This window comes from Manis javanica, chromosome 1 (assembly GCF_040802235.1).
Source record: "Manis javanica isolate MJ-LG chromosome 1, MJ_LKY, whole genome shotgun sequence".
Classification (NCBI taxonomy): Eukaryota; Metazoa; Chordata; class Mammalia; order Pholidota; family Manidae; genus Manis; species Manis javanica.
In genome coordinates, this window is record NC_133156.1 from 35,637,769 (window position 1) to 35,664,997 (window position 27,229).

General features: G+C 39.0%; 1 protein-coding gene across 4 annotated transcripts in view; it reads right to left on the minus strand.

The window, feature by feature from the left end:
- Positions 1–10,607: 10,607 nt before the first annotated feature.
- The window catches only part of FAM114A2 (family with sequence similarity 114 member A2), a 44,000-nt gene continuing 27,378 nt past the window's right edge, over positions 10,608–27,229 (minus strand). For all 4 annotated transcript variants that reach the window (XM_037025131.2, XM_037025130.2, XM_073231165.1 and 1 more), the window contains exons 10-14: positions 26,717–26,827; positions 26,100–26,239; positions 16,714–16,786; positions 13,777–13,830; positions 10,608–11,953 (exon numbers count right to left, since the gene is read on the minus strand). In XM_037025131.2, coding sequence (XP_036881026.2) covers positions 11,852–11,953; positions 13,777–13,830; positions 16,714–16,786; positions 26,100–26,239; positions 26,717–26,827 — 480 coding nt within the window. In that variant the 3' untranslated portion in view covers positions 10,608–11,851. The remainder of the gene's footprint in view (positions 11,954–13,776; positions 13,831–16,713; positions 16,787–26,099; positions 26,240–26,716; positions 26,828–27,229) is intronic.

A 27,229-nucleotide genomic window follows, 5' to 3' on the forward strand; every position in this document is an offset into this window, starting at 1 on the left:
TAAATTGTGGAGCTGGAGGGCGAACTGCCCTGTCTGTGCTGGGCTAGCAGGGGCTTTCTGGAACCCACACTTAGGTTTTATACTCTTGCTCCTTCCTGCTTTCAGCCCTGAAGTGGACAGACTGGTTGTCCAAACATCCTCAGTCATCTGTCAGGACTGTGACAAATGTTTCTGGTCAAAGCCTAGAGCTCAGTCCCCTGCCCCCCTCACCCTATTGATCTCTACATCAGCCATGGGGCACACCCTCCATAAATTGTGGACACATTCTATGCCAGCCTTCAAAATGCTCTCCCCTCAGACCCAGTAATTCGACTGCTAGAAAATAATCACTTGAATATTCAAAAGCTGTATGTGAAACGTTATCAACTCAAGCATTATCAAAACAATAGCTAACAGAATATTAGACAATATATGTACAGTACTTGTTTCATTTCCTAAATGTTTTCCCTAATTTATTTAATCCTCATAATGACCCATGAACCAGATACTATAATTATCCCCAGTTTAAAAGTTGATATGCCTTTCAGTAACTGGAAAATAATTGGAAACAACCTGAGTGACTAATAATAGGGGATTGGTCAAATAAATTATGGAGCTTGCTTGAAATGAAATATTATGAAGCTATTATAAATAAGGTTAAAAATACTTAAGAAGCTGGAAGTATGTTCATATGTTTGGTAATATAAAAAGCACAGGAAACAAAGCTATACTCCATATGATTGAATTCTGGGTGAATGTGCATATGAAAGAAAAAATCCTATGGGGAGGTCCTTTTCAGGGAAGGCTTTCTGAAGGAGAGACATTGAGCGAAGATTGGGAAAGCTACATAAGGGGCTAAGGCAGAGGTTGCACTCCTGACAGAAGCTGCATGGACTGCTGCTAGCTTAAACTAAGGAGGCCCACCGGTAAAGCAGGGCAGCCCAGAGTGGACACTGAACTTGAGATGCTCAGCACTGAAACAGTCTGGAGATCACTGCTCACTTCTGACTCTGTTACTCACTAACTAGATGGTCAACATAGCCAAGTCCAAACACCTCTCTGAGCCTCAGTTTCCCCACTGGTTCCAGGGTGATTATTACACCTCTGACTGTCCCATGAGCCAGGCTTCAGATGCAAAAGCTCAACTGAAGGCTGAGCTATGGGATTCCTAAGGTGACCAGTGAGCAAAGCTAAGGCTTTCTCTACTGGCCATTTACTGAGTCCTTACTACAATGTAGAGGCTATGCTAAATGCTTACAAGCATATTCAGGGCCAGCTTCCTGGGCATGTGGTTAATATAATTACACAAAGCTCACACTCAGAAAGGCCTGCCTTTGAGGGTTCAATGCTCTGTGATCACCATTTTGTAAGGCTTTCAATTTTTTGTAAGTGAAGTCTGATGGGACAATAAAATATGGGCTGGGTTTTGAAGCCTGTGGGTCTGGAACCATGGCCCAGTACACTTGGTCTTGGTGGGTTCTGGGCACCTGTGAGGGTCTGCACTCACCTGGCAAGTATCTGCATGCCTGAGAAAGCACAAGATTCAATAGCAAATAAAAACACCATGACAGGCCAGGAGAGGGACTGTGGAACAAGGGAAAACGTTTTATTCTTGCTTTTTGAGCAAGGAGTTCCTCATTTCTATTTTGCACTGGAGCCCACAAATTAAGCAGCCAGCCGTGGGTTAAGTCCAAAACATCCCTCTAAGGATCGTGCTCATTTTATTCCATTTCATAGGCAAGGAAGTTAGGCTTAGAGGGTATGTTACCCAAAGTACAGAACTGGAAGTGGCTTAGGCAGACTTTAAACCCAGGTCAGTCTGGCCCAAGGCCTGTGGTCTTAACACTGTGCTGTGGGAAGTGAGGTGACTGCACAGCTGGGGAGCCCCTCCAGAGCAGCAGCCCTGGTGTCCTCCAACCAGAATCAAGGCTGACACGATTCCCACCAGAGTCAGCCTCCACCTGGACAGAGGAAGCAGAGCTCATTTGGGGGTGTGAGGGGATTAGGAAAGCCCTCACACCTCAAAATATCTTTTCTGGCAGCTGAAAGGTGCTTGCCTGATCCACTAGGACAAGGGTTTCATCTGGCTGTGTGAGCTTCCACTCTCGAGGACGCTGAGTGGACCCCAGAGGAGAACCCACAAGGACCACACTCCAGCAGAGCCTGTAAGCTGTGGACCACACTCCACCTGTAAGCTGAAGGATCCTCCTCGTGCCTCCTCCAGACCTGCGGTGCCCCATCTGAAAATGGATGGAAATACAACTGTGGAGGTTCTTTACAAATGGAAAGTGGTACTGTTACCATTAGACATCATCAGACTTTGTCTGCATCTGCAAGGACTGGCCAGCCAGAAGGTGGCTGTTTTTACTGTACTGATGATTTGTCTACAAGAGCTGGTGTGTAACAGCCACTGGGGACTGGAAATGTGAGCAACCCTGTCTTCCGTGGGGAAGTAGCAAGAAAGAGGCTTAAGAGAAGCCCTGTATTCAGAGGACCAGCATCTGACCTTCAAATGATCCCAGATCCCTTCTTGCCATTCTCTAAAGTAAACTTGTAAGCATAACTCACTATTGACAAAGTGGATGGAGATGGGGTGGGGAAAGGAAGTCCAACCTATAGCTTTGACTCCAGCGTGAAGGAAATAAGCAGAATCTAGCAGGTCCAAACTGGTGTGGGTGGCTCCGATGAAGCTTGGCCACAGGTTTGCCTCTCCCGGCGACCACACTTCTCTCCTCCAGACACATCTCTCACACTCTCAAACCTTAGCTAGGAAACATGACTGTGATGGGGAAGCCAAGGGGCAGGGAGGGAGCAGATTCTGGACTGGTATTGTGTTCCAAGGACTTGTCACCTTCACCCTCTGTCTTGCCAATGGGTTTCAGTCCCAGGCAAGTTCACTATGGATTCAGTGTGACCAAAGAAAAGGACAGCAAAATGTTCTTGGGGTGAAAGGGTTATACCCAACTTTATTTCCAGGTGGCAGGTCAGTCACTAAAGTCCCGTTCACTCAGAGCAAGTCTGTGTGCAGCAAGTTGATCTCTGCCTCTGGGCCCCTCTGTCCTCACAGTCGTCCCACACGGCCGTCCTCTGGGCCCGTCCTCGGTGCTGCCACCACTCCAGCCTCTGCTCTGCTCTCCTGCAGCCTTACAGCCCTGCCACCATGTCGTGCCCAGAGCACTGGGCAGAGCCCTTTATATAGAGTCAACAGCCATGTATTGCCCACAGGTGTGCAGTGAGCTAATCAACCAGGGCCAGGTGAGAATCCTAGCCACAGGAACTCTCATTTTATCCACACCCTCCCTCTGGGAGGTAGGTATCACTATATTATTCCACCTAGGAGGAAGTAGTCTCAAAATAGTCATCATTTATTCAAGAATATCTTTAACAGTCTGGCCTTAAGGACCTCTTTGCCTTAAAATGCTACCATATACATTATCTTGAGACCCATAAGATACCATGAGACAGAGCCAGATATTATTCCCATTTTCTGGATGAGGAAGCTAAGACTCAGAAAAGCCAAAGGACTAAGGTAAGCTCAGTTTCTCCACTCACCCTGCATGAGGCCCCAGAGCCCCACCACAAAGACAGAAACTAGCCAGGCATGCAGAATACCAGGCAGTTTTGGGGGCCTCCTAATATTAGCATCTTCTGCTATCTCAGTCATAATTATCAGAACTAAGTTTATGGAGGGATTACTGTGCCAAGCATGTGGCCCCAGTGTACATCACCTTATCCAGCTCTGTGAGGCAGGGGCCATCCTCCTTTTACAGTCATGAAACTGAGGTGCACAGAGGCTGATGAACTCACTGGGTCACAGAACTAGTAAGAGGTGGCGCCAGGGCCTGAAGTGAGACTGCCTGCCTCCAGAGCTCACGCTGGCTCTTGGACATTCTGCTGTTCTGCCAAGAAACTATGAGATGCAGTAGGAAACACCTTAGCAGCATTCGTGATTGTGCTGTTGTATCCTCTCTCCTCTCCCACTGGACCTTGGTCTCTCTCTTCCACCTCGGCCTTTAGTGCTCCCTGAAACCTGCCACCAGAGCACCTGCTTATTGAGAGAAGCCAGTCACCTTTCCACCATTCCTGCTTCTGAGAACCTGTGATAGGGATGTCACATGGGAGTGTATGGACCAAGGGCAGGCCACCCCAAGACGTGTCAATTTGGCAGACAGATTGTTTTGAGCTGAAAACCATCAAAACCCAAAAGACTCAGAAGGTACTTTGACCTTTCCCCCGCAACTGCATAAAAGGAATTTAGGAGGACTTGCTCCAGGAGAAGTGTCATCCCCATAGCTAGTTGTATTATAATGTAAACCAAGGGTGATAGATAGGAAGGAATGTAACAAAGCCTGTTTACTAAAATAGCTCTCTCTGCCCCACTGTGTGGCCCATCAAGTATGTTGTTCAACATTTACGCTTTTCATACTCCTGTGAAAATGAAAGTCTTTTTCTTTCTCTTTCCCTTTGAAGTCTCAGACCCCCGACTCCTAGGTTCAGATGACATATACACCTCATTCTCCTGACTGTCTTTAGGACCCAGGCTATGGCTTCCCCACACGAATGCAATTAAACTTTGGTTTTTTAATTAAACTTTGGTTTATTTCCCTCCTGTTTACGTATCTCATGTCAACTTGATTCTTAGACTAAAAGAACCTTGAGGGGTAGAGGATATTTCCTCCCTCCCAAGAGGAGAGAGGACATTTTTGGGCAACATTTCTTAACTCTGGCTCTCTTGATTCAAAGCCCTCTCCTTTCTTTTTTCTTTTTGTCTTGCCAATGGGTTTCAGCCCCGGGCAAGTTCACTATGGATTCAATGTGACCAAAGAAATTGAAAGCAAAATGTTCTTTGGGGTGAAAGAGTTTATTACCCGGCTTGTTCTCCCGGCAATAGGTCGAGCTCTGGGCCAAGCTCTCTATAATAGCACAGTAATAGCTTATTGCCTAAAGGAGTGGAAGTGGTAGCCTAGCAACAGGCCAGTTACATCATCAGGTGGTTTAAGTTCAGTGAGGATCCTGGCCATAGCAACCCCAACTTCGCCACACTTTTTTAACTGAAACAATTGAGAACCAGAGAGATCCTGTGTACCCTTTATCCAATTTCCAATAGTACTATGCAAAACTAAAATTTCACAACAGGGTTATTGACATTGATACAATCCATCTATCTCATCCTGATTAGTTTCTCTTGTACTCCTGTGTGTATGCACACATACTGCTTCTACACACTTTATCACAAGTAGGTCCATGTAACTACCAGCATAGTCAAGGTGCTCCATCACCCTCAAGAAACCCTCCTGTTGGCCTCTTAAAACCACACCTACCTACTTCCTTCCCAATTCCCATTCCTAACACCTGAAAACTATCAATCTGTTCTCGATTTCTGGACTTTTGTAATTACAGTGTGCTAAAACATGTTATATAACCTTTGGGAACTGGATTTTTTTTTTTTACTCAGCATAAATTCCCTTAAGAGTCATCCAAGTTCTTGCATGTATCAATAGTTTGCTCCTTTTAAATGCATAAGTAGTAAGCCAAGGTGTGAATGTGCCACGGTTTGTTTAATCAATTCTTCCACTTAAGGACATCTGTGTAGTTTCCACGCTGGGGCCATTACATAAGGCTGCTGGGAACACTCGTGTACTCTGCTCTCCTTTTTGATCACTAACTGACACAGATGCTCTCACTTCACTGAGACCTTAGCTCCTGCTGTGGCAAACATGACTTGTCACCACACCATCGTTTCAATGCCAACTCCTAGTGGCTTTGGGTCATGTGCCCAAATGCTCCCCTACAGACATTTATCACTAGAGAGGCATCCTTTCCCCTGAAAGAAATAAAATAGGATAAACATGAGGTTGGGAGCCAGACAACCTGGCCTCACACTGCTGGGGCTCTGTCATTTATAGTTGTGAAATTTTGAGCAAGTCACTAACCCCTCTAAATCTGTTTCATAATCACCATTATGGCATCTGTGTAATGCAATGGTTATAAACAGGGACTTTCGTACCAAGCTGCCAGGGTTTGAATTCTGACTCTACCACTTGTTGGCTGTATGACCTCATGCAAGTTATTGAACCTCTCTGTGCTTCAGTTTTTCTCTTCTGTAAATGGGCATGCTAATAGTACCTATCTCATGGGGTTGATGGAATTATTAAATTAAATCATGTAAGAGATTCAGAACAGTGTCTACCACAATATGTTCAGAAGCATTAGCCATATTGCTCTGTGGCAGGTACTGGTCTAAGCACTTTACACAGGTTATTTTATTTAATACTATCAATGACTTTATAACACACATGTTGTTAAGAGATTGATTTTACAGATGACAAAACTGTAATTTAAGGGATTAAGTCACTTGCTCATGAACACAGGACTGGAACATGAAGGACCTCAGGTTAATTGTTAAGTCTGCCTTTGCTCCTAACTTGTACACTATCCTGCAGCTCATGAACTAGGGGAGCCGTTGCCCTGCATCCCAGACAGCAGTGTGAGGATCACAAAGAAAACTGTATGCCATGGCGCCTGCTGTTAAAGCTGCTTACACATGTTAGTAACCTCTTTTAACTACTGATGGTTGATAAACAGAGCATTCTGTAGTCTACACAGGGCAGAAACTGGCCTCTCAAGACACAAACTGTTAGGCAGAAAGGGAGGCATGAGCAGGTGGAGGGAGAATAAAGCCAGTAAAGTCCTCTAAAAGGAACTCAAAGAGTTAACCAGAGAGCCAGAAAGGACTCACAGAGTTCATTTCAAAGACCAGGAGTGACTTGGGATGTCCAGACACTCCCCAGATGAAAAAAGAAAAAAACCTCAGAGGACAGGCAAAGAATCCAGAGAGCATGACCCGTGTCTCCATTGCATGACCTGTGTCTCCTGATCGAGGCCTCCAAGGTCAAAGACTGTCGTCAATCAAGGACTTCTCTGTCCTGCCAAAAACCTCATAAAAAGAAGCCTCACAGTGTGCAGCCTAACTTTGTCTACCTTGACTGGCCCACTTCTCCCTTGGAATGTATTCAAATAAAACTTTCACTCTGCTTTGTTACTGTGTCTCTGCCTTTCAATTCTCTGTTACAACAGGGATAAGAATGGAGGAGAACAAATTCAACCTGTCACAAAACCACCAAAACAAAAATAGTGATTTAATGGTTTTGATGGCGCAAACATTTGGTGACACAGACCAAACATCTGGTCACACAGCCAACAAGTGGTAGAGTTAGGAATCAACCCCTGGCAGCTTTGTACCAAAGTCCCTGTTTATAACCATTGCATTACACAGCTGCCATAGCAATGATTATGAAACAGATTCAGAGGGGTTAGTGACTTGCTCAAAATTTCACAACTATAAATGGCAGAGTCCCTGCAGTGTGAACCCAGGCTGTCTGGCTGCGACGCTCATGTTCTATTTTTTTTTTTTTAAGGGCAAACATTTCTGCAAACAATTGCAATGATGACCTGACCCAACAATCACAATCAGATTCGAGACAAGTCTACCTAACTTAGCCACACTTCATTACAACAGAGCAACTCATTTCCTTTCTGAGAGAGCTTTTCAGCTACAAGGCAGAGATTGTTCAGAGCAGCATCAATGTGCGCTCCTTCAAGACAGGAACCATGCATTCTGCATTTTGTTCTCCCAGCCCTTGACTCAGTGTCTAGGAGTAGCCTCTCAGTAAATGTGAACAGAACCCCAGTGAGGCTCTGGTGGAACAAGGAGCCCCGAGCTGGGAATCTGAAGACCTGGATCCAGGTCTCCAGTGAGCCTCCTATCAGCTATGTGACTTCAGAGGAGTCACTTCCTCTTATGAGGCCTCAGTGTGAAATGAGGGGTTTCAACCTTACATGCTCGAGAGTCCCTTCCAGTGCTGTACCCTCTATTAGAAGCAAAGCACTAGGCAACCTTTTTCTTGTCTTCCTTTCCTTCACTTTCCCTTCTCTCTCTCCTTTTTCTTCCTCCTTTCTTACTTCTTTCAGTCAGCCAATATATATTTCCTATCAAGTGCCAGACCCTATGCCAGAAACTGGGATCTCAATTCTGTCTTTCTCAGAACAAGAAAATACAGAGGAAAGGGACTTAAAAAGTGTTTGCCGATTTACTTAACGCTGAAAATGCATAAAAACATCCAATTCTTATTTTAAAAATTTTGCTTCAATATAACAAGCTAACTATGCAGTCCTTATCACTCTCAATGATATGTGTGGGAGAGGTAAAGATCCAGTTGTACTAAACATGTAAGTCCTTCAATACTGACATAAACAGCTACTACTATTATGCAGACAATTCAGGCTTAAAGAGGCTTGGCTGAAATTGCCAAGGTCATTGGACCAGTTACCTAGATGATACTGGATGGTGAAAACTCCGTAACAAACTACCCCAATTCCAGCTTACACATGTTCTCCAAACACTGAAGCATACTGGTGCATTCAGTCAAGTTGGCAAAATGACTTCCTCTTTAGAACTAAGTTAAGAGCATGGCAATGGCCACTGCGGACAGAAGGAGACAATGTGGGGCTGACAAATAGAAACAAATGATGAATTCATTTGATTTGTAGTCTCTGTATCTGCCCCTACAAGAGCAGGCCAGTAAGAACTTTAAATGTGTCTGGAAAATTCTACATTGATGTGCAAAGTGGATCGATCACTATAGCCTTGCATTGCCTTTAGCTTAAAGGACAAATGAGTTCAGAGAACACTCTGATTCTTTTTTTTTTTAATTTTCCTGAAAAGTTGATTGGGGAAGGGATAGACATGAAGGGACTTTGGGGTTGGGCCTGATGATGTAATAAAAAGCAAGAATGTAATAACAAGGTTTGTAAGCAAAATGTGGAAACGAGTGGACTGGTGCTTGGGAAGCATCAGGTTGTAGTTGGAAAGTACTATATTGGGCAAGTTTTCAAAATTCCCCTCATATATTAGCCAGACACCTTCATAAAATGTTAATTAAGAGGTTTGTTCTTTTTAGAACTTCCTCATTTCTCAGTGAAAGTCTTCAATGAAAATGAACACCACATTATGTTGGTAAGGCATAATAAGAGATTTCAATCTTTGACATTTGTGAAATACCATGCTTATTGAATGCCCACTGTGGGTACAATTTTATTCTGGGTTTTTCCAACCTGAAGAATATCCTCACCTTTAAAATTCAGAGCACCATCTAAAAATAAAGAAAAATGTCTGTTTCTCAAATGACATCAATAGCAACTACTTAAAAACATCTCTCCCTCAAATAGGTCTTAGATAAAAGCAAGTACAAAAGAGAGGGTCATCATTCAGGAGTCAGACCCACAAGATCTTGTTTCCTGATTGTAGACTGGAAAATTCACATTTGTGCATCAGCACTGATTTCAGATTTGCGGTAATGCCATCTACCTGAATTACACTGTCACATTCCAGAGGCCTGTCAGACCGGGTATCTCTAAAAAAAAATCCATTAAAGACAATTATAATGAAAATACAGCTTGTCCTTAACACTTTGGATATATATCCAAAGTATTATATAAAGGAAAAGAAAGCAAGAATTCATTTGCAAAGTTTCTATTTCTTTTAACTCAAATTACTGAAGTCTCTTTTAATCAAGGCCTTTAAAGAACCCAATAATAAGAAAAGCACTTACCCTAGTAATAAGTGAACACTTTAACTACCAAAGTGTTAAGTATATTGGGAAGAGGGTATCACATAGAGGACACAGTAGTAAGTCCTAGACACCAGAAAATGTAAAGGAAGTGACACCAAAGAGTAGGTATCATCAAGAAACTACATCATGTACCCACCCCAAAGGGAATAATGATCTATGTCACCATAATCCAACTGGCTCCAAAGTTTCCCCTGAATTTACTTTCCATATCAATGAATGTTTATGCTTTTATTTTTCTGCAGTCTACTGAATCAAGGAACTTTCAACCTTTTTCAGTATAGTCTAAATGAAAGGCAAGCAATTGTTCCTCAGAATTAACAGGTTCTTTCATCATTTCATTGATGGTCTAAATTCATTAAGAAACATTTGGGTGGGTGAGGGGGTGACTGCATTCACATTTGGTAAAATCTAATCTAAAACTGGTCAAATTCAGGGCTGCAATCTAATTAAGTTCATAAAAAGAGCCACTGTTCTGTCACCCTTAACTATATCCATCTTCTTGAATCAAAAACCTTGGATATATTTCTAGATCAATGAGTAAAAACCACAGATTGTCGTTGTACAAGAGTCTGAATAGGTAGTAGGCAGTGTGACCAAGGAATACCTTGCTCAAGGGATCCAGGTTCAGACACAGCAACTGAGCTTGAGGCAACAAAACAGGGCTGGGAAAACCAGCTTTGTTAGCCACAAGGCAACTTGTTTTTCTGAAATTTCAGAATTACTCAGTTTGGGAAGGGTTAAATTTGTCCATAAAAAGAAATGTTCAAAAACTTTTCTGTTCATATTTGAATATAAGCAGACTAACATGTTAGGATTATTGATGTACTTTTTAGTCCCATCTATTTATTTTCCTCCTTCTTACAAACTGCCCCAAGCCCAAATAAGGTGGTTACACAGAAACAGTCTTGATATCAATCTATGTTACATCTTCATTTTGCTGTTTCTTTGGTATGACATATTGACGCTTATGTTTTGGAAAGGTAAGTGAAAAGATCATTGACACAACTGCCACATTTTATTTAAAGGCTTTAGAAGTGACTGGCAGAGCTCACACAAGTTACCTAAATCATTAAAAAACAGTTGGAGAGTTTTTTTAAAAAGAGAGGATACCAAAATAGCTTTTAGGAAGATGACACCTTATTAATTTCTTAAATTGTTGAAGAGAGCAAAAGACAGTTTAAGATTTGAAGGATAAAAGTACTATTTACATACATGCTAAAGAATATACTAAAACAAACAGAACAAAAAGGGTGAGGAAAACATATTGTGTATTATAGTTTAAATCCTGTTATAAATGAACATTATTTCTATGGGACTCTACAGTCCACTTCAACAATATTCAAACAACAAAAACCCCATTACTAAAAGAGCTTCAACACTCCTTTGGAGTTGGCTATTACAGAATTTATCCTGCACATATAGTGTGCACGAAAAACATCCTGGAGAGACACAGAATATCGGCAAACATGAAATCGATTCTCTGAATTGCAACTTACTAGTCTTGAATCCAGTTGCATGGGGGTCAACTACAACCTGAAGCTTGTCATCTTGAGATAGGAGAACAATTTGAGGCCAAAGGGCTCTTTGCTGTAGTTAGTCCATGTGGTTTTAAATATATTCCCTAAGTTTCTCCTCAATGCTAAACATCAACTGAGCATTAAAGAGCAGATGAAATTTTCTAACCAATTCTAAGAATTCATGTAATAAAGAGCAATCATAACAGTTTATATATACTTAGTGTTCTTAAAGCCATGGATTTTATTATAGAATGGAGAAAGTACATGGCATTAATAGATCAAGCTTGTGAATTCTAGAATACCGGATTAGTTTTTCTCTTAACAAACAATCCATGGGTTGCAAAATCATATACCCATGAAGTCAGTGTTTTGCATCATGTCAAAGAAAGACCAATATTTTTGCTTGAGTGTCCCACTAACCTTTATCTAGAGCTTTATCTAGAATTATTATTTAACTTTCTATAAAAATTTCTTTTCAAATAACTTAATAACATAACAACTGGGAAGAAAAGTGTGAAGACCTGAATATTCAGCCAAACAGTGAAGTCAACAAACTTCCTTTAAACATGCTCTCCTGCCTGAATTTTTAAATACTAAAATAACCCTCCTCTCTCACTTTTACAAGGGTACCCCAAAGAGAGGGGCATTTATTGGCCATCAGAGGTCTCTGGTTGAACCTTCTCTGTTCTTCAGTGTCCTGACTAAGGCCTCTGGACCTACAGCTCACGCCTCTGGTGGTTTAGTTTTGTTCTCAATGAGGGACATCTCCAGCACGGGTAAGAGGAGCTGAAATGCATCCTGAATGTAGGAAGCACTGTTTGATGCCTGGGATTGCAAAACAAGAAAAAGAAAATATCACAGTCACTTAAAAGACAAAATACACTATAAGATAACAAAAAACAGATTAAATTTTACAATCTAACTGAATCTATAGCTTCACAAATGAGCATGCAAACCATTTCAGTAAAGTTATATGGGAAAGAATGATCTAGCTCTTAAGATGATATGACAGCACCAAAAAAGAATATCAGCATTTCTATACGACTTGCCCCTTGGAAATGACAGCCATTCTTTGACTTCCTGCACAAATTCAGCAGTCAAAGCTTATTTAGTCCTTTATTGAATGGGGAGATTATATCACAGCATTTCAGTCAATTACTCAAAAGGATTTCACAGGCTATGAATCCCACATCAACAGGATTTCCAGTCCATTGTCACAGCTCTTCTTCCATGGACTCAACACAATCAGTGAACACAAAATAGGTGCTCACAAATATGAACAGACTATTGCTTTCAAGATATACAGTATAGACACATTTCCATCTGGTACAACAGACATATTTATGAGAAGCATTATTCAAACAACAAAAACCCCATTACTAAAAGATCTTCAATGCTCAGAGCTTCAATGCTCAGAGTTTGCCAGACTTCATTTATATTTGACAAGTTCTGACCTAGAAGATAGAGACTTCATCACATCCAGATAAAAATGTGTTAAGTTCAAGGACAAAGAGTTTCAAATCTACAAACCAAGAGTAACCAACTTAAAATATCATAGGAAACATCAAGTGAGTTTACCTCTTTTGTATTTATCAGTGGTACACACTCCTTTTTGAACTTCAGTGTGACATTTGGCACTGAGTTTTCCAGCGAAAAGAGACTTCAGAGATTACCAGTTAGATCTCTTAATTGACACATAAAGATAATGAGATTTCTAAGTCCAGGGTCATACAACAAACCAGAGAAGACTCAGGACCGGACTGGCCTCCTGGTTTGCAAACATCTCTTATGAATACCACTCTAACATCTATGAAATCACAAACTTTTTTTTTAATTGTTTGAGTAATCAGAATAATTTCACTGACTGTTCAAAGAAAATGTATAGTTAAGGAATTATAGGCATTTCCTTGGTGATAATTTTAAAAGAATTCAAAACTAAAGAAGTAACAGTTTAAGTTAAAAAACTCTTTTCAATTCATATTTAAAACCTAACCAATTATCAGATATATTTTCTCCCCTCAGACTTAAATGTTTTAAATAGATCAAACATGTACATTATTTGCAAAAGTCATCCACAGGACAGAGTTCTTAAACATGGAATCCAGAAAGCATCGCACCTGGAGGCAATGTAACTGACCATGGGATGCTCCTCTCTCTCCCTTTTCCATGGACTTAAACCACCCACACCTCCTTAAATCTAAAGGACTGTGGAGGATTATGTAAATACAGGTACCTCTCTGACAAAACAAAGCAAATTTCTTGGCAAGAAAAAAGACAAAATGTTTTGTTTTTGATTGTTTTGTTTTGTAAAAAATCTTGCCTGTTTGTAATTTTCAGCCCTTTATGATGTTTGCCAGATGGTCTCCAGGTGTTTCATTACTGAGAACTGTCCATTCACTGCCAAGAGGTAGTGTTAAGTAATGGCAGCCTACTGCTTCTTCCTTTGCACTTTACCCAATAGCTTCATCTTTACACTTTGTAATTAATGAACAAGGAATATGCACCAACTATACACCATTTTGTTCTTATCTGCATCAACATGGCTAAACTACCAATCTGCTGAAAAAAACAAAAAAGCCGAAAAATAAAGACTTACGGTGAGTTAATATTAATGCCCTAAAAGAGACATAAAAACAACTACTACTAACCTCTAGAAATACTGCAGTGATTAATGGATTAAGGATATCTGCCTTTTCTTTGACCTAGAATAAAGGATACAGTGTTAAGTGAGTAGAGTAGATTGAAAAAACAATATGCAGAGCATGATCCCACTTTGAAACACACACACACACAAATATACACATACTCCTATATATAAATATAAGCGTAGAAGTCTGCACTGAGAGCAAAATATTGTCTCTGGAAGTACTTTAAACTTCTTTCTTTATATCTTTCTGTGCTATCCAAATTGAAAATGTACTGCTTTGTAGTTTTTTACTGATTTTAAAAAAGTATCTTCATTTGGAAGAAATGGTACATTTGACTAGAAAATTTCGGAAAAAATTTAAAACAAAATACGCAGATATGGAACATGTGCTCAAAATACTCAGTGGTTTTTAAGAGGAGCTGCTTGGAAAACATGGAAAAAACACAAATTTAAGGTGCTTTTGTTAGCACCTTATAGCTGACTTTTTGGGTTAAAGTGTCATAAAACAAATAGAAAGATTTGGCCTTAGTATACCTCAGAACTTCAGAAACAGAAAAGCTCTTTTAAAAGGGAAAAATAATTTATATCACAGGATTACACACCATGGGAGTAGTCTAAACTCAAGGTAAGAAAAATTAAATTGGGCCATGTTCTTAACTAAAATAAATTTAAGGGCTTTGTTGCCACACTGACACATATACTTATTACAAAGTGATTCATTCAAATTGAGGTATAATTGACATACAACACTATGTTGCTCAGGTCTGATATTTACATATATTGCAAAACTGGTCACAATAAGTCTAGTTAACACCCATTACCATACATATTTACATATTTTTTTTATTGTAATGAGAACTTTAAAGATCTACTCTCTTAGCAATTTTCAAGTGTGCAATATGGTATTAAGTATCATCACTGTGCTGTACATTATATCCCGATGATTTATTTATTTTGTAATTGCAAATTTGTACCTTTGACCTCCTTTACCCATTCTGACCACCCCATCCCCAAATCCCCTGCCTCTGCAACTACCAATCTTTTCTCTTTATTTCTGAGCTTAGTTTACTACAAAGTGATGTTCAGTTGCCCTTTTAAAAATACTCTTGATTTTATCCTAATTTGTGAATGCTGATTTCCAGATCATCTTCCATAGTTCACACATCTTTAATAAATTTTTACAATTCCTTTAAAGAAAAAAAGAAACCAAAAAACTTTAACTACAACTCTCCTACTGGCTGGCAACTGCAAAATATGAGTTGCCAGAATCAAAGAAAGGGGCTGTTCCTTAAAACTAGAGTCAAACTTTGTTTTTACTGTTATCAAGGTCTACATTTCCAGTACAGGTCTCAGTGGACAGTAAAAAATATACTGCAGTTAATTAAAAAAAAACAAAAATGAACTTCAAAAATCAGACATAGACAAGCTGACCCTAAAATTCATATGAAAATGCACAGGCCCTCCCCACTAAATTTTTAAACTCTTGGAAAAGAAGAAGAACATTGGAAGACTTACAGTTCTTGATTTTAAGACTTACTACAAAACTAAAGTAATCAAGACAATGGTACTAGCATCGTAGGGACACACATAGGGATCAATGGAACAGAAATGACAGTCCAGAAATAAACCCATTCATCTATGTTCAACTGATTTTTGACAAATAAGCCAAGACAATTCAATAGGTGAAAACTTTTCAACAAATGGTGCTTTGACAACTGAATATCCACATGCAGAAGAATGAAGTTGGATCCCTACTTTATACCCTACCCAAATAGGAAGGGCTATAACAAACTCTGAGAAAAAAACAGGAGAAATAAGACTTCATGACTTGGGTTAGGCAATGATTCTTTAGATTCAATACCAAAAACATAAGTGATAAAAGAGAATACTGACAAGCTGGTCTCTGTCAACATTAAAAACTTGTGCAGAGACATTATCAAGACAGTGAAAAGAGAACTCATGGACTGGGAGAAAATATGTGCATATCATGTATCTGATAAGGAACTTCTACCCAGAATATATGAAGAATAAAATCAAATAATTAAATGATAAAAAGACATTAAATAATAAACCCAATTAAAAAAATAATAATAAAAAGACAAATAACCCAATTTAAAAGTAGACAAAAGACTAAAAAAGACATATACATGTAGCCAACAAGCACATGAAAACATGCTCAGTATCATCAGCCATCAGGGAAATGCAAATAAAACAATGAGATAACTACTTCATATCTACTAAGATGGCTAAAACTTTTTAGAAAACAGACAATAACAAGTGTTGTCAAGGATGTGGAGAAACCAGAGCACTCATACACTGCTGGCAAGACTGTAAAATGGAACAACCACTATGGAAAACAGTTTGGCAGTTCCTCAGTGGCCCATATCACCCATATGATCCAGCAATTCCACTCCTAGCTATCCACCCAAGAGAGATGAAAATATACATGTATGCTCATATCAACATTATTCATTACAGCCAAAAATTGAAAACACTCAAACATCTGTATCAGATGAACAGATAAATAAAATGTGTTATATATCCATAAAATAGGGCATTATTTGGTAATAAAAGTAAGTACAGATACGTGCTACAGTGTGGATGAACTTCAAAAACATTATTCTAAGTGAAAGAAACCAGGAACAAAGTATATATTGTATGATCCCATTTATATGAAATGTACAAACAGGCAAATGCATAGACAGAAAGTAGGTCACACTGTTTAGGGCTACAAGAGTGTGGAGAGGAAGGAGTGTGAGTGACTGTTAATGGGATGAGGTTTTCTGGGGGATGATGAAATGGTTTAAAATTAGATTATGGTGATGCTGCACAACTCCGTACATATACTAAAAACCACTGAATGTGGTATGTAAACTATATCTTCATAAAGCTGTTTAAAAAGAAGATGACAGTGCCACACAGAGGTGTGACTTCTTACCCCAGCAGTTGTTAGGCAGGTGGTGAACTCTTTAGACAGAGAGGACAACTCCTCACATAACACAACTGTCATCCTAGGAAAGAAAGGAGAAAAGTCAGGGAAGTTTCTTGTTTTTTGTTTTCTTTCTTTCTCTTTTTTAATAAGCTATATGTAATAACTGTCAGAAGAAAAAAATCATTCCTGGTACTAAATGTGAAAGAAGAAAAGCTTTTCAAGGTAGTAGTACATATGCCTAAATCAGCAGCTTAATTTAGTATTTGGTGACACATTTGAGCAGGCATTCATGTTACAGAAAGAGGAGGTTCAGTCCTTAGGAAAACATTTTTCTACAAAATCCTCTAGAAAGTGCTATACTTTCAAGTTAAATCAAAGGAAATAACTAAAATACATTTTAAGGAAGACAAGATAGCATTTAAAAGACTCTACATTCCATTTAGAGATACAGTTGATTCTTGAACAATGCAGGACTCCCAGCACAATACAAAATCTGCATATAACTTTTGATTCCCCAAGAACTACAACTAACTGACTACTGCTGACCAGAAGCCTTACCAATAATCTAAAGTCATTAACTCATTTTTAAATGTTATACATGTTATATATGTATACTATACCTATTTATTCAAAGGTCAACTATATAGTTTAAGTAAAAAAACTATATAGTTAAGTAAAAAAATGTATTTATTCATTCATTCAACAAATATTTACTGAAAGTCTTTTATGTGCCAGGTACTGTTCTAAGTACTGGGGATATATCATTAAACAAGTAAAGTCCCAGTTTCATGGATTTTAATGTATTACTGTATTCTTACAATAAGCCAGAGAAAAGAAAATGTTTCTCCAAACTGTCATGAATCTCAAAAAAATTTCTCAAATAACACATTTATTGAAAAAAACTGACACACAAGTGAACCTGTGCAGCTCAAACCTGTTTATTCAAGGGTCAACTATATAGTTAAAGTAACTGTATTCATTCATTCATTCAACAAATATTTACTGAAAGTCTTTTACGTGCCAGTTATTGTTCTAAGCACTGGGGATATATCATTAAACAAGTAAAGTCCCAGTTTTCATGGATTTTAACATATTTACTAAATAATGGGGATACTATAAATACATATGGATGTATGTACACACACACAGTGTAAATGTAGGTATATGTATACACATACAGACATATAAACATATAGACATATAAACACACATACATACATGCATTCACATTAATATATATGCACTAGATGGTGATATGAGCTAAGAAAATAAAGCAAGTAAAGGATTAGAGCATGGTAGAACAAACTATATTTTAGAATAGATGGGAAAGAAGGCCCCTCTAAAAAGGTGGGGTTTGAATGGAAACCTAAATTCTGCGAGGGAGTGAGCCAGGATCAGAACATTCCAAGCAGTGGAAATTGCCACTTTCCCCCAGAACAGGCTGCTTTGGGGTTGTAAGTCACTCACCCAAAAGATACTGAAGACAAAACCAAGCCCCCTTGTGGGATAGCATAGAGCGACAGCAAAGCTGTAGGTGAAGAAGTGGTCTTGAGATAGCAAGAGCCGCACTATAAACCACTGGACACTCTCACACATATTTCTTTTTCCAAAGAAAATTCTCATCATTTAATTAGGAGATTTATTTAGAAAGCAGTAGGTCTTTTTTCTTCCTCCTGTGAATAAGTACAGCCTATTAAAATCAGCTATATGGTAAGGAAGTAAAAAGGCTTTCTGGACTTAGCAGGACCTGGGTTTAATTCCCAGTCAGCACAACCTGAGCAGATAACTTCTTGTATGTGTTTCCTCATTTTCAAAGCTGCACTAATCACTTACCTTTGGAGTTGATGTCAAAATTAGAAATGAGACATGTAAATCCCTTAACATGCTGCCTGGCATATAATTAGCACTCAGTAACTAATAAAACTATGATTAAGAATTGAGGTTCTCAGAGCTATTTTCTGTTTTTCTTTATGTAAAATTCTATTCCTACTAAGATGAATAATTTGAGAAGAACTAGTTTTCAGAGTATGAGTTGGTTAACAAAGGGCAGATATATAATGCAGACTTATGACTCAATGAAAAAAAATTAGAAAACAAGATTAAACAAGATGGCAGCATGAGAAGTGAGGCAGAAACCTCCTCCCAAAACCACATATGACACAAAACCACAGCAAACACAACTAATCCTGAAAGAGCAACTGGAAAGAAGACTGCAACAGATGGCCTATTATCTAGGGAAAAGAGAAGACCTCACTGAAAAGGGTAAAGTAGCAAAGATGCGATCCGGCAGGACCCAAGCCTTCCCCAACCCCAGCTCACAGGTGAGGGGAAGAGAAATGGAGCAGGGAGTGAGTGGAAGCCCAGGGCTGCTAAATACCCATGCCTGGAGATCTACTCCAGTAGCACACACCCACATTACAGGAGCTCTGGAGATTAGAGGGGTTGGGAAGCAAACATAGGCAGAATACTGGAAGACACTGAGATTCCAGCCACTTGTGGAGAACAGGTACCCACAACCAGCCATTCTGGGACAAAAGAAAGATAGGCACATTAAAAGACTTCCCAACAGCAAGAGGGCTACTGAAGGGGCAAGGTTTACACAGAACTTGCTGCTCAGGAGAAACGACAGGTATACAAAATCATCCTGAACACTCAGCCCAGCAGCTTGGGAACTTTCAGAAGCTTCACATACTCCATCCCCCTGGCTAGCAACACAGCACTGAGGTCCCCCACTGCGATACGCATCCTGATGCTCCTTCCTCCTGGTCAGCACCAGTTCACAAAATAGCTGCTCCTGTCAATGTGCCAGGCAAGCTGGAGGGAGGCCCTGCCTAGAGCAGCTACAAGGATGTAGCATAGAGCCTCCTCCCTAAACACTCAGCTCACTGGCCCTGGCGGTGGAGGCAGGCACTGCCGCCAGGAAGCAGGAAAGAGCTCTCTCCTCATGGCAGGCACTGGTGCCGTGCGCCTGTGACCCCTGCCATCACTCCAGGGGTTAGGCAGCTCCAGGGAGTAGAGTTTTTGGGAACTAGAGGGCACCGCCTACACAAAGTTATTATCTCATAGGAATCATTAGGAATAGGAAAGGGCAAAAAAACTTAGTACAGACCAAAATCCCTCAAACACCAGAAAAAGGGTGAACTGAAACTTTTGAAAACACCAATCTTCCCCATAAAGATTTCAAAATAAAAATCATAAACATGCTCAGAGAGCTACAGAAAAATACTGAAGACATCAGGGAGGACTTCAAGAAAGAGAAAGAAACATTGAAAAAATACAGTCCCTGAAATGAAACATACAATGGACGGATTTAACAGCAGATTAGATGAGGTAGAAGAAACAGTAAATGAAACAGAAATTAGACAACAGGAATACAAAGAACCTGAGGCAAAGAGAATAAAGGATCTCTAGGAATGAAAAAAAAATATTAAGAGAGCTGTGAGACAAATCCAAAAGGAATAATATTCGCATTATAGGGGTACCACAAGAAGAGAGAAAAAAAGGGATAGAAAGTATCTTTGAGGAGGTAATTCCTGAAAACTTCCCCAATCTGGGGAAAGAGATAGCCTCTCAGGCCATGCAGGTGCACAGATCTCCCAAAACAAGGGACCCAAGGAAGACAACACCAAGACACAGAATAATTAAAATGGCAAAGATCAAGTATAAGGATAAGTACTACAGGCAGCAAAGAGAGAAAAAAATATCACCTACAAAGGAAAACCCACCAGGCTAACATCAGAATTCGCAACAAGAACCTTACAGGCCAGAAGGGAGTGGCATGATATATTTAATGCAATGAAAAAGGAGGGCCTGAACCAAGAATACTCTACCCAGCAATATTATCATTTAAATTTGAAGAAGGGATTAAATAATTTCCAGATAAGCAAAAACTGACAGAATTTACCTCCCACATATTATACCTACAGTGTATTTTGGAGGGACTGCTATAGATGGACCTGTTCCTAAGGCAAAATAGCTGTCAAAAGAGGAAATAAACCCACAGTAAATAAAGTAGAACAATTAATTACTAAGCAGATACAAAATCAAATCAACTACCCCCAAAGTCAGTCAAGGGATTGACAAAGAGTACAGAACATGACACCTAATATATAAAGAATGGAGGAGGAAGAAAAAGGAGAAAAAAAAAAGAACCTTTAGATTGTGTTTGTAATAAGTGAGTTAAATTAGTATGTTAGATAGCAAGGAAGTTACCCTTGAATCATTGGAAACCACGAATCTAAAGCCTACAATGGCAATAAGTACATACCTATTGATAATCACCCTAAATGTAAATGGTCTGAATGCACCAATCAAGACACATAGTCACTGAATGGATAAAAAAACAAGACCCATCTTTATTCTGCCTACAAGAGACTCATTTCAAAACCAAAGACATACACAGACTAAAAGTGAAGGGATGGAAAAAGGTATTTCATGCAAATAATAGGGAGAAAAAAGCAGGAGTTGCAGTACTTGTACCAGAAAAAATATACTTCAAAAGAAAGTAACAAGAGACAAAGAAGGACATTAGATCATGATAAAGGGGCCAGTCCAACAAGAGGATATAACCATTATAAATATCTATGCACCCAACATAGGAGCACCTACATATGTGGAACAAATACTAACAGAATTATAGGGGGAAACAGAATGCAATGGATTCATTTTAAGAGACTTCAATATACCACTCACTCCAAAGGACAGATCAACCAGACAGAAAATAAGTAAGGAGCTAGAGGCACTCAACCACACCTTAGAACAGATGGACCTAACAAACATCTAAGGAACACTACATCCAAAAGCAACAGGATACACATTCTTCTCAAGTGCACATGGAACATTTTCAAGAATAGATCATGAACTAGGCCACAAAAAATCTCAGTAAATTCAAAAACATTTGAATTGTACCAAACAACTTCTCAGACCACAAAGGTATGAAACTAGAAATAAATTATGCAAAGAAAACAAAAAAGCTGACAAACACATGGAAGTTTAACAACATACTCTTAAATAATCAATGGATCAATTACCAAATATAAACAGAGATCAAGCAATAAATGGAGATAAATGACAATAACCACACTGTAAAATCTGCAGGATACAGTGAAGGCTGTGCTAAGAGGGAAGTATACTGCAGTACTGGCCTACCTCAGAAGAGAAGAACAATCAAATATGTACAGTCTAAACTCACAATTAAAGAAACTAGAAAAAGAAGAATAAATGAGTACCAAAGTCAGTAGAAGGAGGAACATAATAAAGATGAGCAGAAATAAATAAAATCGAGAATAAAACAATAGAAAGAATCAGTGAAAGAAGGAACTGGTTCTTCAAGAAAATAAACAAAATAGATAAACCACTAGCCAGACAGACCAAAAAAAACACAAGAGTCCACACATGTAAAAAGAATGAGAAATGAAAATGGAAAAATCACTACAGACACCACAGAAATACAAAGAACTATGAGAGAATACTATGAAAAATTTTATGCTAACAAACTGGATAAACTAGAAGAAACGGACAACTTTCTAGAAAAATACAACCTTCCAAGGCTGACCCAGGAAGAAACAGAAAATTTGAATAGACCAATTACAAGCAACGAAATTAAATTGGTAATCAAAAAACTACCTAAGTACAAAAGCCATGGATGGGATGGCTTCACTGCTGAATTTTATCAAACATTTAGTGAAGACCTAATACCTACTCTCCTTAAAGTTTTCCAAAAAGTAAAAGAGGAGGGAATACTCCCAAACTCATTCTATGAGGCCAGCATCACTCTAATACCAAAACCAGGCAAAGACACCACAAACAAAAGAAAATTACAGATCAATATCTCTGATGAACACAGATGCAAAAATACTCAACAAAATATTAGCAAACTGAATTTAAAAATACATCAAAAAGACCACCCATCATGATCAAGTAGGATTTATTCCAGGGGTGCAAGAATGGTACAACATTGGAAAATCCATCAACATCACCCACCACATAAACAAAAAGGACAAAAACCACATCATCATCTCCATAGATGCTGAGAAAGCATTCGACAAGATTCAACATCCATTCATGATAAAAACTCTCAAAAAATGGGTACAGAGGGCAACTACCTCAACATAATAAAGGCCATATATGACAAACCCACAGCCAACATTATACTTAACAGTGAGAAGCTGAAAGCTTTTCCTTTACGATCGGACACAAGACAAGGATGCCCACTCACCCCACTTTTTAATTCAGCACAGTTCTGGAGCTCCTAGACATGGCAATCAGACAACACAAAGAAATAAAAGGCATTTAGACTGGCAAAGAAGAAGTTAAACTGTCTCTGTTTACGGATGACATGATATTGTACATAAAAATCCCTAAATAATCCACTCCAAAACTACTAATCTAATATCTGAAATCAGCAAAGTTGCGGGATACAAAATTAATACACAGAAATCTGTTGCATTACTATACACTAACAATGAACTAGCAGAAAGAGAAATCAGGAAAACAATTCCATTCACAATTGCATCAAAAAGAAAAAATAGCTAGGAATAAACCTGACTAAGGAGGTGAAAGACCTATACTCTGAAAACTACCAAACACTCATGAGAGAAATTAAAGAAGATACCAATAAATAGAAACACATCTCGTGCTCATGGATAGGAAGAATGACTATTGTCAAAATGGCCATCCTACCTAAAGTAGTCTTCAGATTCAATGCAATCCCTATCAAAATACCAACAGCATTCTTCAAAGAACTGGAACAAATAGTTCTAAAATTCATAGGGAACCACAAAAGACCCCGAATAGCCAAAGCAATCCTGAGAAGGAAGGACAAAGCTGGGGCGATTATGCTCCCTGACTTCAAGCTCTACTACAAAGCCACAGTAATCAAGATAATTTGGTACTGGCACAAGAAAAGACCCATGGACCAATGGAACAGAATAGAGAGCCCAGATACAAACCCAAGCATATATGGTCAATTAATATATGATAAAGGAGCCATGGATATACAATGGGGAAATGACAGCCTCTTCAAAAACAGGTGTTGGCAAAACTGGACAGCTAAATGGAAGAGAATGAAACTGGATTATTGTCTAACCCCATACACAAAAGTCAACTCAAAATGGATCAAAGACCTGAATGTAAGTCATGAAACCATCAAACTCTTAAAACGGGCAAAAATCTCTTGAATATAAACATGAGCAACTTTTTCCTGAACATATCTCCTCAGATAAGGGAAACAAAAGCAAAAATGAACAAATGGGACTACATCAAGCTAAAAAGCTTCTGTACAGCAAAGGACACCATCAGCAGAACAAAAAGGCATCCTACAGTTTGGGAGAATATATTTGTAAATGACATATCCAACAAGGGGTTAACATCCCAAATATATAAAGAACTCATGTGCCTCAACAACCAAAAAGCAATTAACCCTATTAAAAAATGGGCAGAGGATCTGAACAGATACTTTTCCAAAGAAGAAATTCAGATAGCCAAAAGGCACATGAAAAGATGCTCCACATTGCTAATCATTAAAGAAATGCAAATTAAAACCACAATGAGATATCACCTCACACTAGTTAGGATGGCCAACATACAAAAGACTGGAACAACAAATGCTGGCAAGGATGCAGAAAAAGGAGAATCCTCCTACACTGCTGGTGGGAATGTAAATTAGTTCAACCATTGTGGAAAGCAGTATGAAGGTTATTAAAAAAACTAAAAATAGAAATACCATTTGACCCAGGAATTCCACTCCTAGGAATTTATGCTAAGAATGCAGGAGACCAGTTTCAAAAAGACATATGCACCCCTATGTTTATTGCAGCACTATTTACAATAGCCAAGAAATGGAAGCAACCTAAGTGTCCATCAGTAGATGAATGGATAAAGAAGTTGTGGTACATATACACAATGGAATATTATTCAGCCATAAGAAGAAAACAAATCCTACCACTTGCAACAACATGGATAGAATTAGAGGTTATTATGTTCAGTGAAATAAGCCAGGTGGAGAAAGACAAGTAACAAATGATTTCAGTCATCTCTGGAGCATAAGAACAAAGCAAAAACTGAAGGAGCAAAACAGCGGCAGACTCACAGAACCCAAGAATGGACTAACAGTTACCAAAGGGAAAGGAACTGGGGAGCATGGGTACGAAGGGAAGGAGACAGTGAATAAGGGGCCTTACAATTAGCACACATACCATAGGAGGGGGGCATGGGGAAGTTAGTATAGCACAGAGGAGACAAGTAGTAACTCTATAGCATCTTATTACTCTGCTGGACAGTGACTGTAGTGGGGTATGTGGTGGGGACTTGATAGTGGGGGGATTCTAGTAACCACAATGTTGCTTATGTGATTTTATATTAATGAGACCAAAATAAACAAAATAAAAAATAAATATTCATATGGAACCACAAAAGACCCCAAATAGCCAAAGCAATCCTGAGAAGGAAAAATAAAGCTGGGCATAATGATTATGCTCCCCGACTTCAAGCTCTACTACAAAGCCACGGTAATCAAGAAAATTTGTCACTGGCACAAGAACAGACTCATAGTTCAATGGAATAGAATAGAGAGCCCAGATATAAACCCAAGCATATATGGTTAATAAATACAGAATAAAGGAGCCATGGATATACAATGGGGAAATGACAACCTCTTCAAAAACTGTTGTTGGCAAAACTGGACAGCTACATTTAAGAGAATGAAACTGGATCACTGTCTAACTCCATACACAAAAGTAAACTTAAAATGGATCAACCTGAATGTAAGTCATGAAACCATAAAACTCTTAGAAGAAAACATAGGCAAAAATCTCTTGAATATAAACATGAGCAACTTTTTCCTGAACACATTTCCTTGGGCAAGGAAAACAAAAGCGAAAATGAACAAATGGGACAAAACAGCAGCAGACTCACAGAGTCAATAAGGAACTAGTGTTTACCAAAAAGAAGGGGGTGAGGAGATGGGGTGGGAGGGAGGAGGGGATTAAGCGGCATTATGATTAGCACACATAATGCAGGGGGGTCACTGGGAAGGCAGTATAGTAGAGAAGATAAGTAGTGACCATATAGCATCTTACTATGCTGATGGACAATGACTGCAATGGGATGTGTGAGGGAGGACTTCATAATATGGGTGAATGTAACAATGTTGCTCATTTGAAACCTTTATAATATTGTGTATCAATGATACCTTAATAAAACAAAACAAAACAAAAAACAATATACCCTTAGCTATTTATTGATTAAAACCCAAAATGAACAAATCTCAAATACTTGAATGGTGCAAAGTGAACTGCATTTTGTTGAGAGGGAAGTTTCTAAAACTTGGGAAATGAGCAGAGACAATTCTTTCAGCAATTTGCATCATTTAGATGGATAATTAATACACTTACTGGGAAAGGGTTCTGCTCCTTTCTATGGCTGTCACTTCCTGCTTCTGGCCATGCAGAACCAATGCTGCTGTTTTGTGAAACAGTTCAATTGAGCTGGCAGTCAGTTCTGCTAGGCTCTTGATTGCAAATGCATGGATATCCTTATGGAAAAAAAACAAAGCATAGTTTTATTAGCACAGAGGAAACTGCTTCTCTTATACTGAAGGATTCAATATCTTGGAAGCAGCAGAGACTCATGGCTGCCCTTCAGTGAACCTCCTCTTCTTATATAGCAGGGATGCAATTTTACAGCTGAGTTCATAGCTGTAAAAACAGATGCTTAAATCAGGTGTGACCATGGGACTAAGTTTTGGCCAAAGATTTAGATAATGTCTTGTGCAGCTTCAGGGAACTTTCCTTGTGACACAACACACATACATCATTTGTCTGTTTCCTACTTCACTCCTTCTTTTACCCTATAGTCTGGAACTTAGGTATTACAACCTTGGATCACAAGGCTGAAATTATGGAGAGCAATGCAACAAAACAGGAGGTGCCTAGTAGCCTGAATGCAATATCCACATCACAATCTATTTTTTCAAAAAAAAGAAAAAAAAAGGCTTTGTTGCTGTGGTTACCTCTATTGAATTATTATTGATTTGCTCGGTTGTTTCCAACTGTTTTTCTTCCTTCTCTTTCAGTGGCTTAGCCAGAGATGTACTAATCCATTTGTAGGCAGTATTTCTTGCCTAAATTAGAAAAGATTATTGTCCATTATCAGTTCAATTCAGCTCACCATAATTACGAGGCACCTACCAGGAACATGTCAGCATCGTGGAAGCTGGTCCTCTTGTTCTCATCTGAACATGCCATGTAGCTTTTCATTATTTAGCTCACTAGTTCTCTCTGCAACACTTAACACTACTGTCCACTAATTCTTCCTTGAAATTCTCTAATCCTTTGGCTGTTTTTACATACAGTGAAGTGCACAAATCTTCAGAGCACAACAGGAAAATTATTTACATGTGTATATGCCTGCACACCTGCAATGCTGATCAAGATACAGAACATTCCCACCACCCTAGAAGGCCCTTTCATGCCCCTTCCTAGTCAATACTGCTAGAGAGTCCCCTTCTAGGACAAAAGAGTCC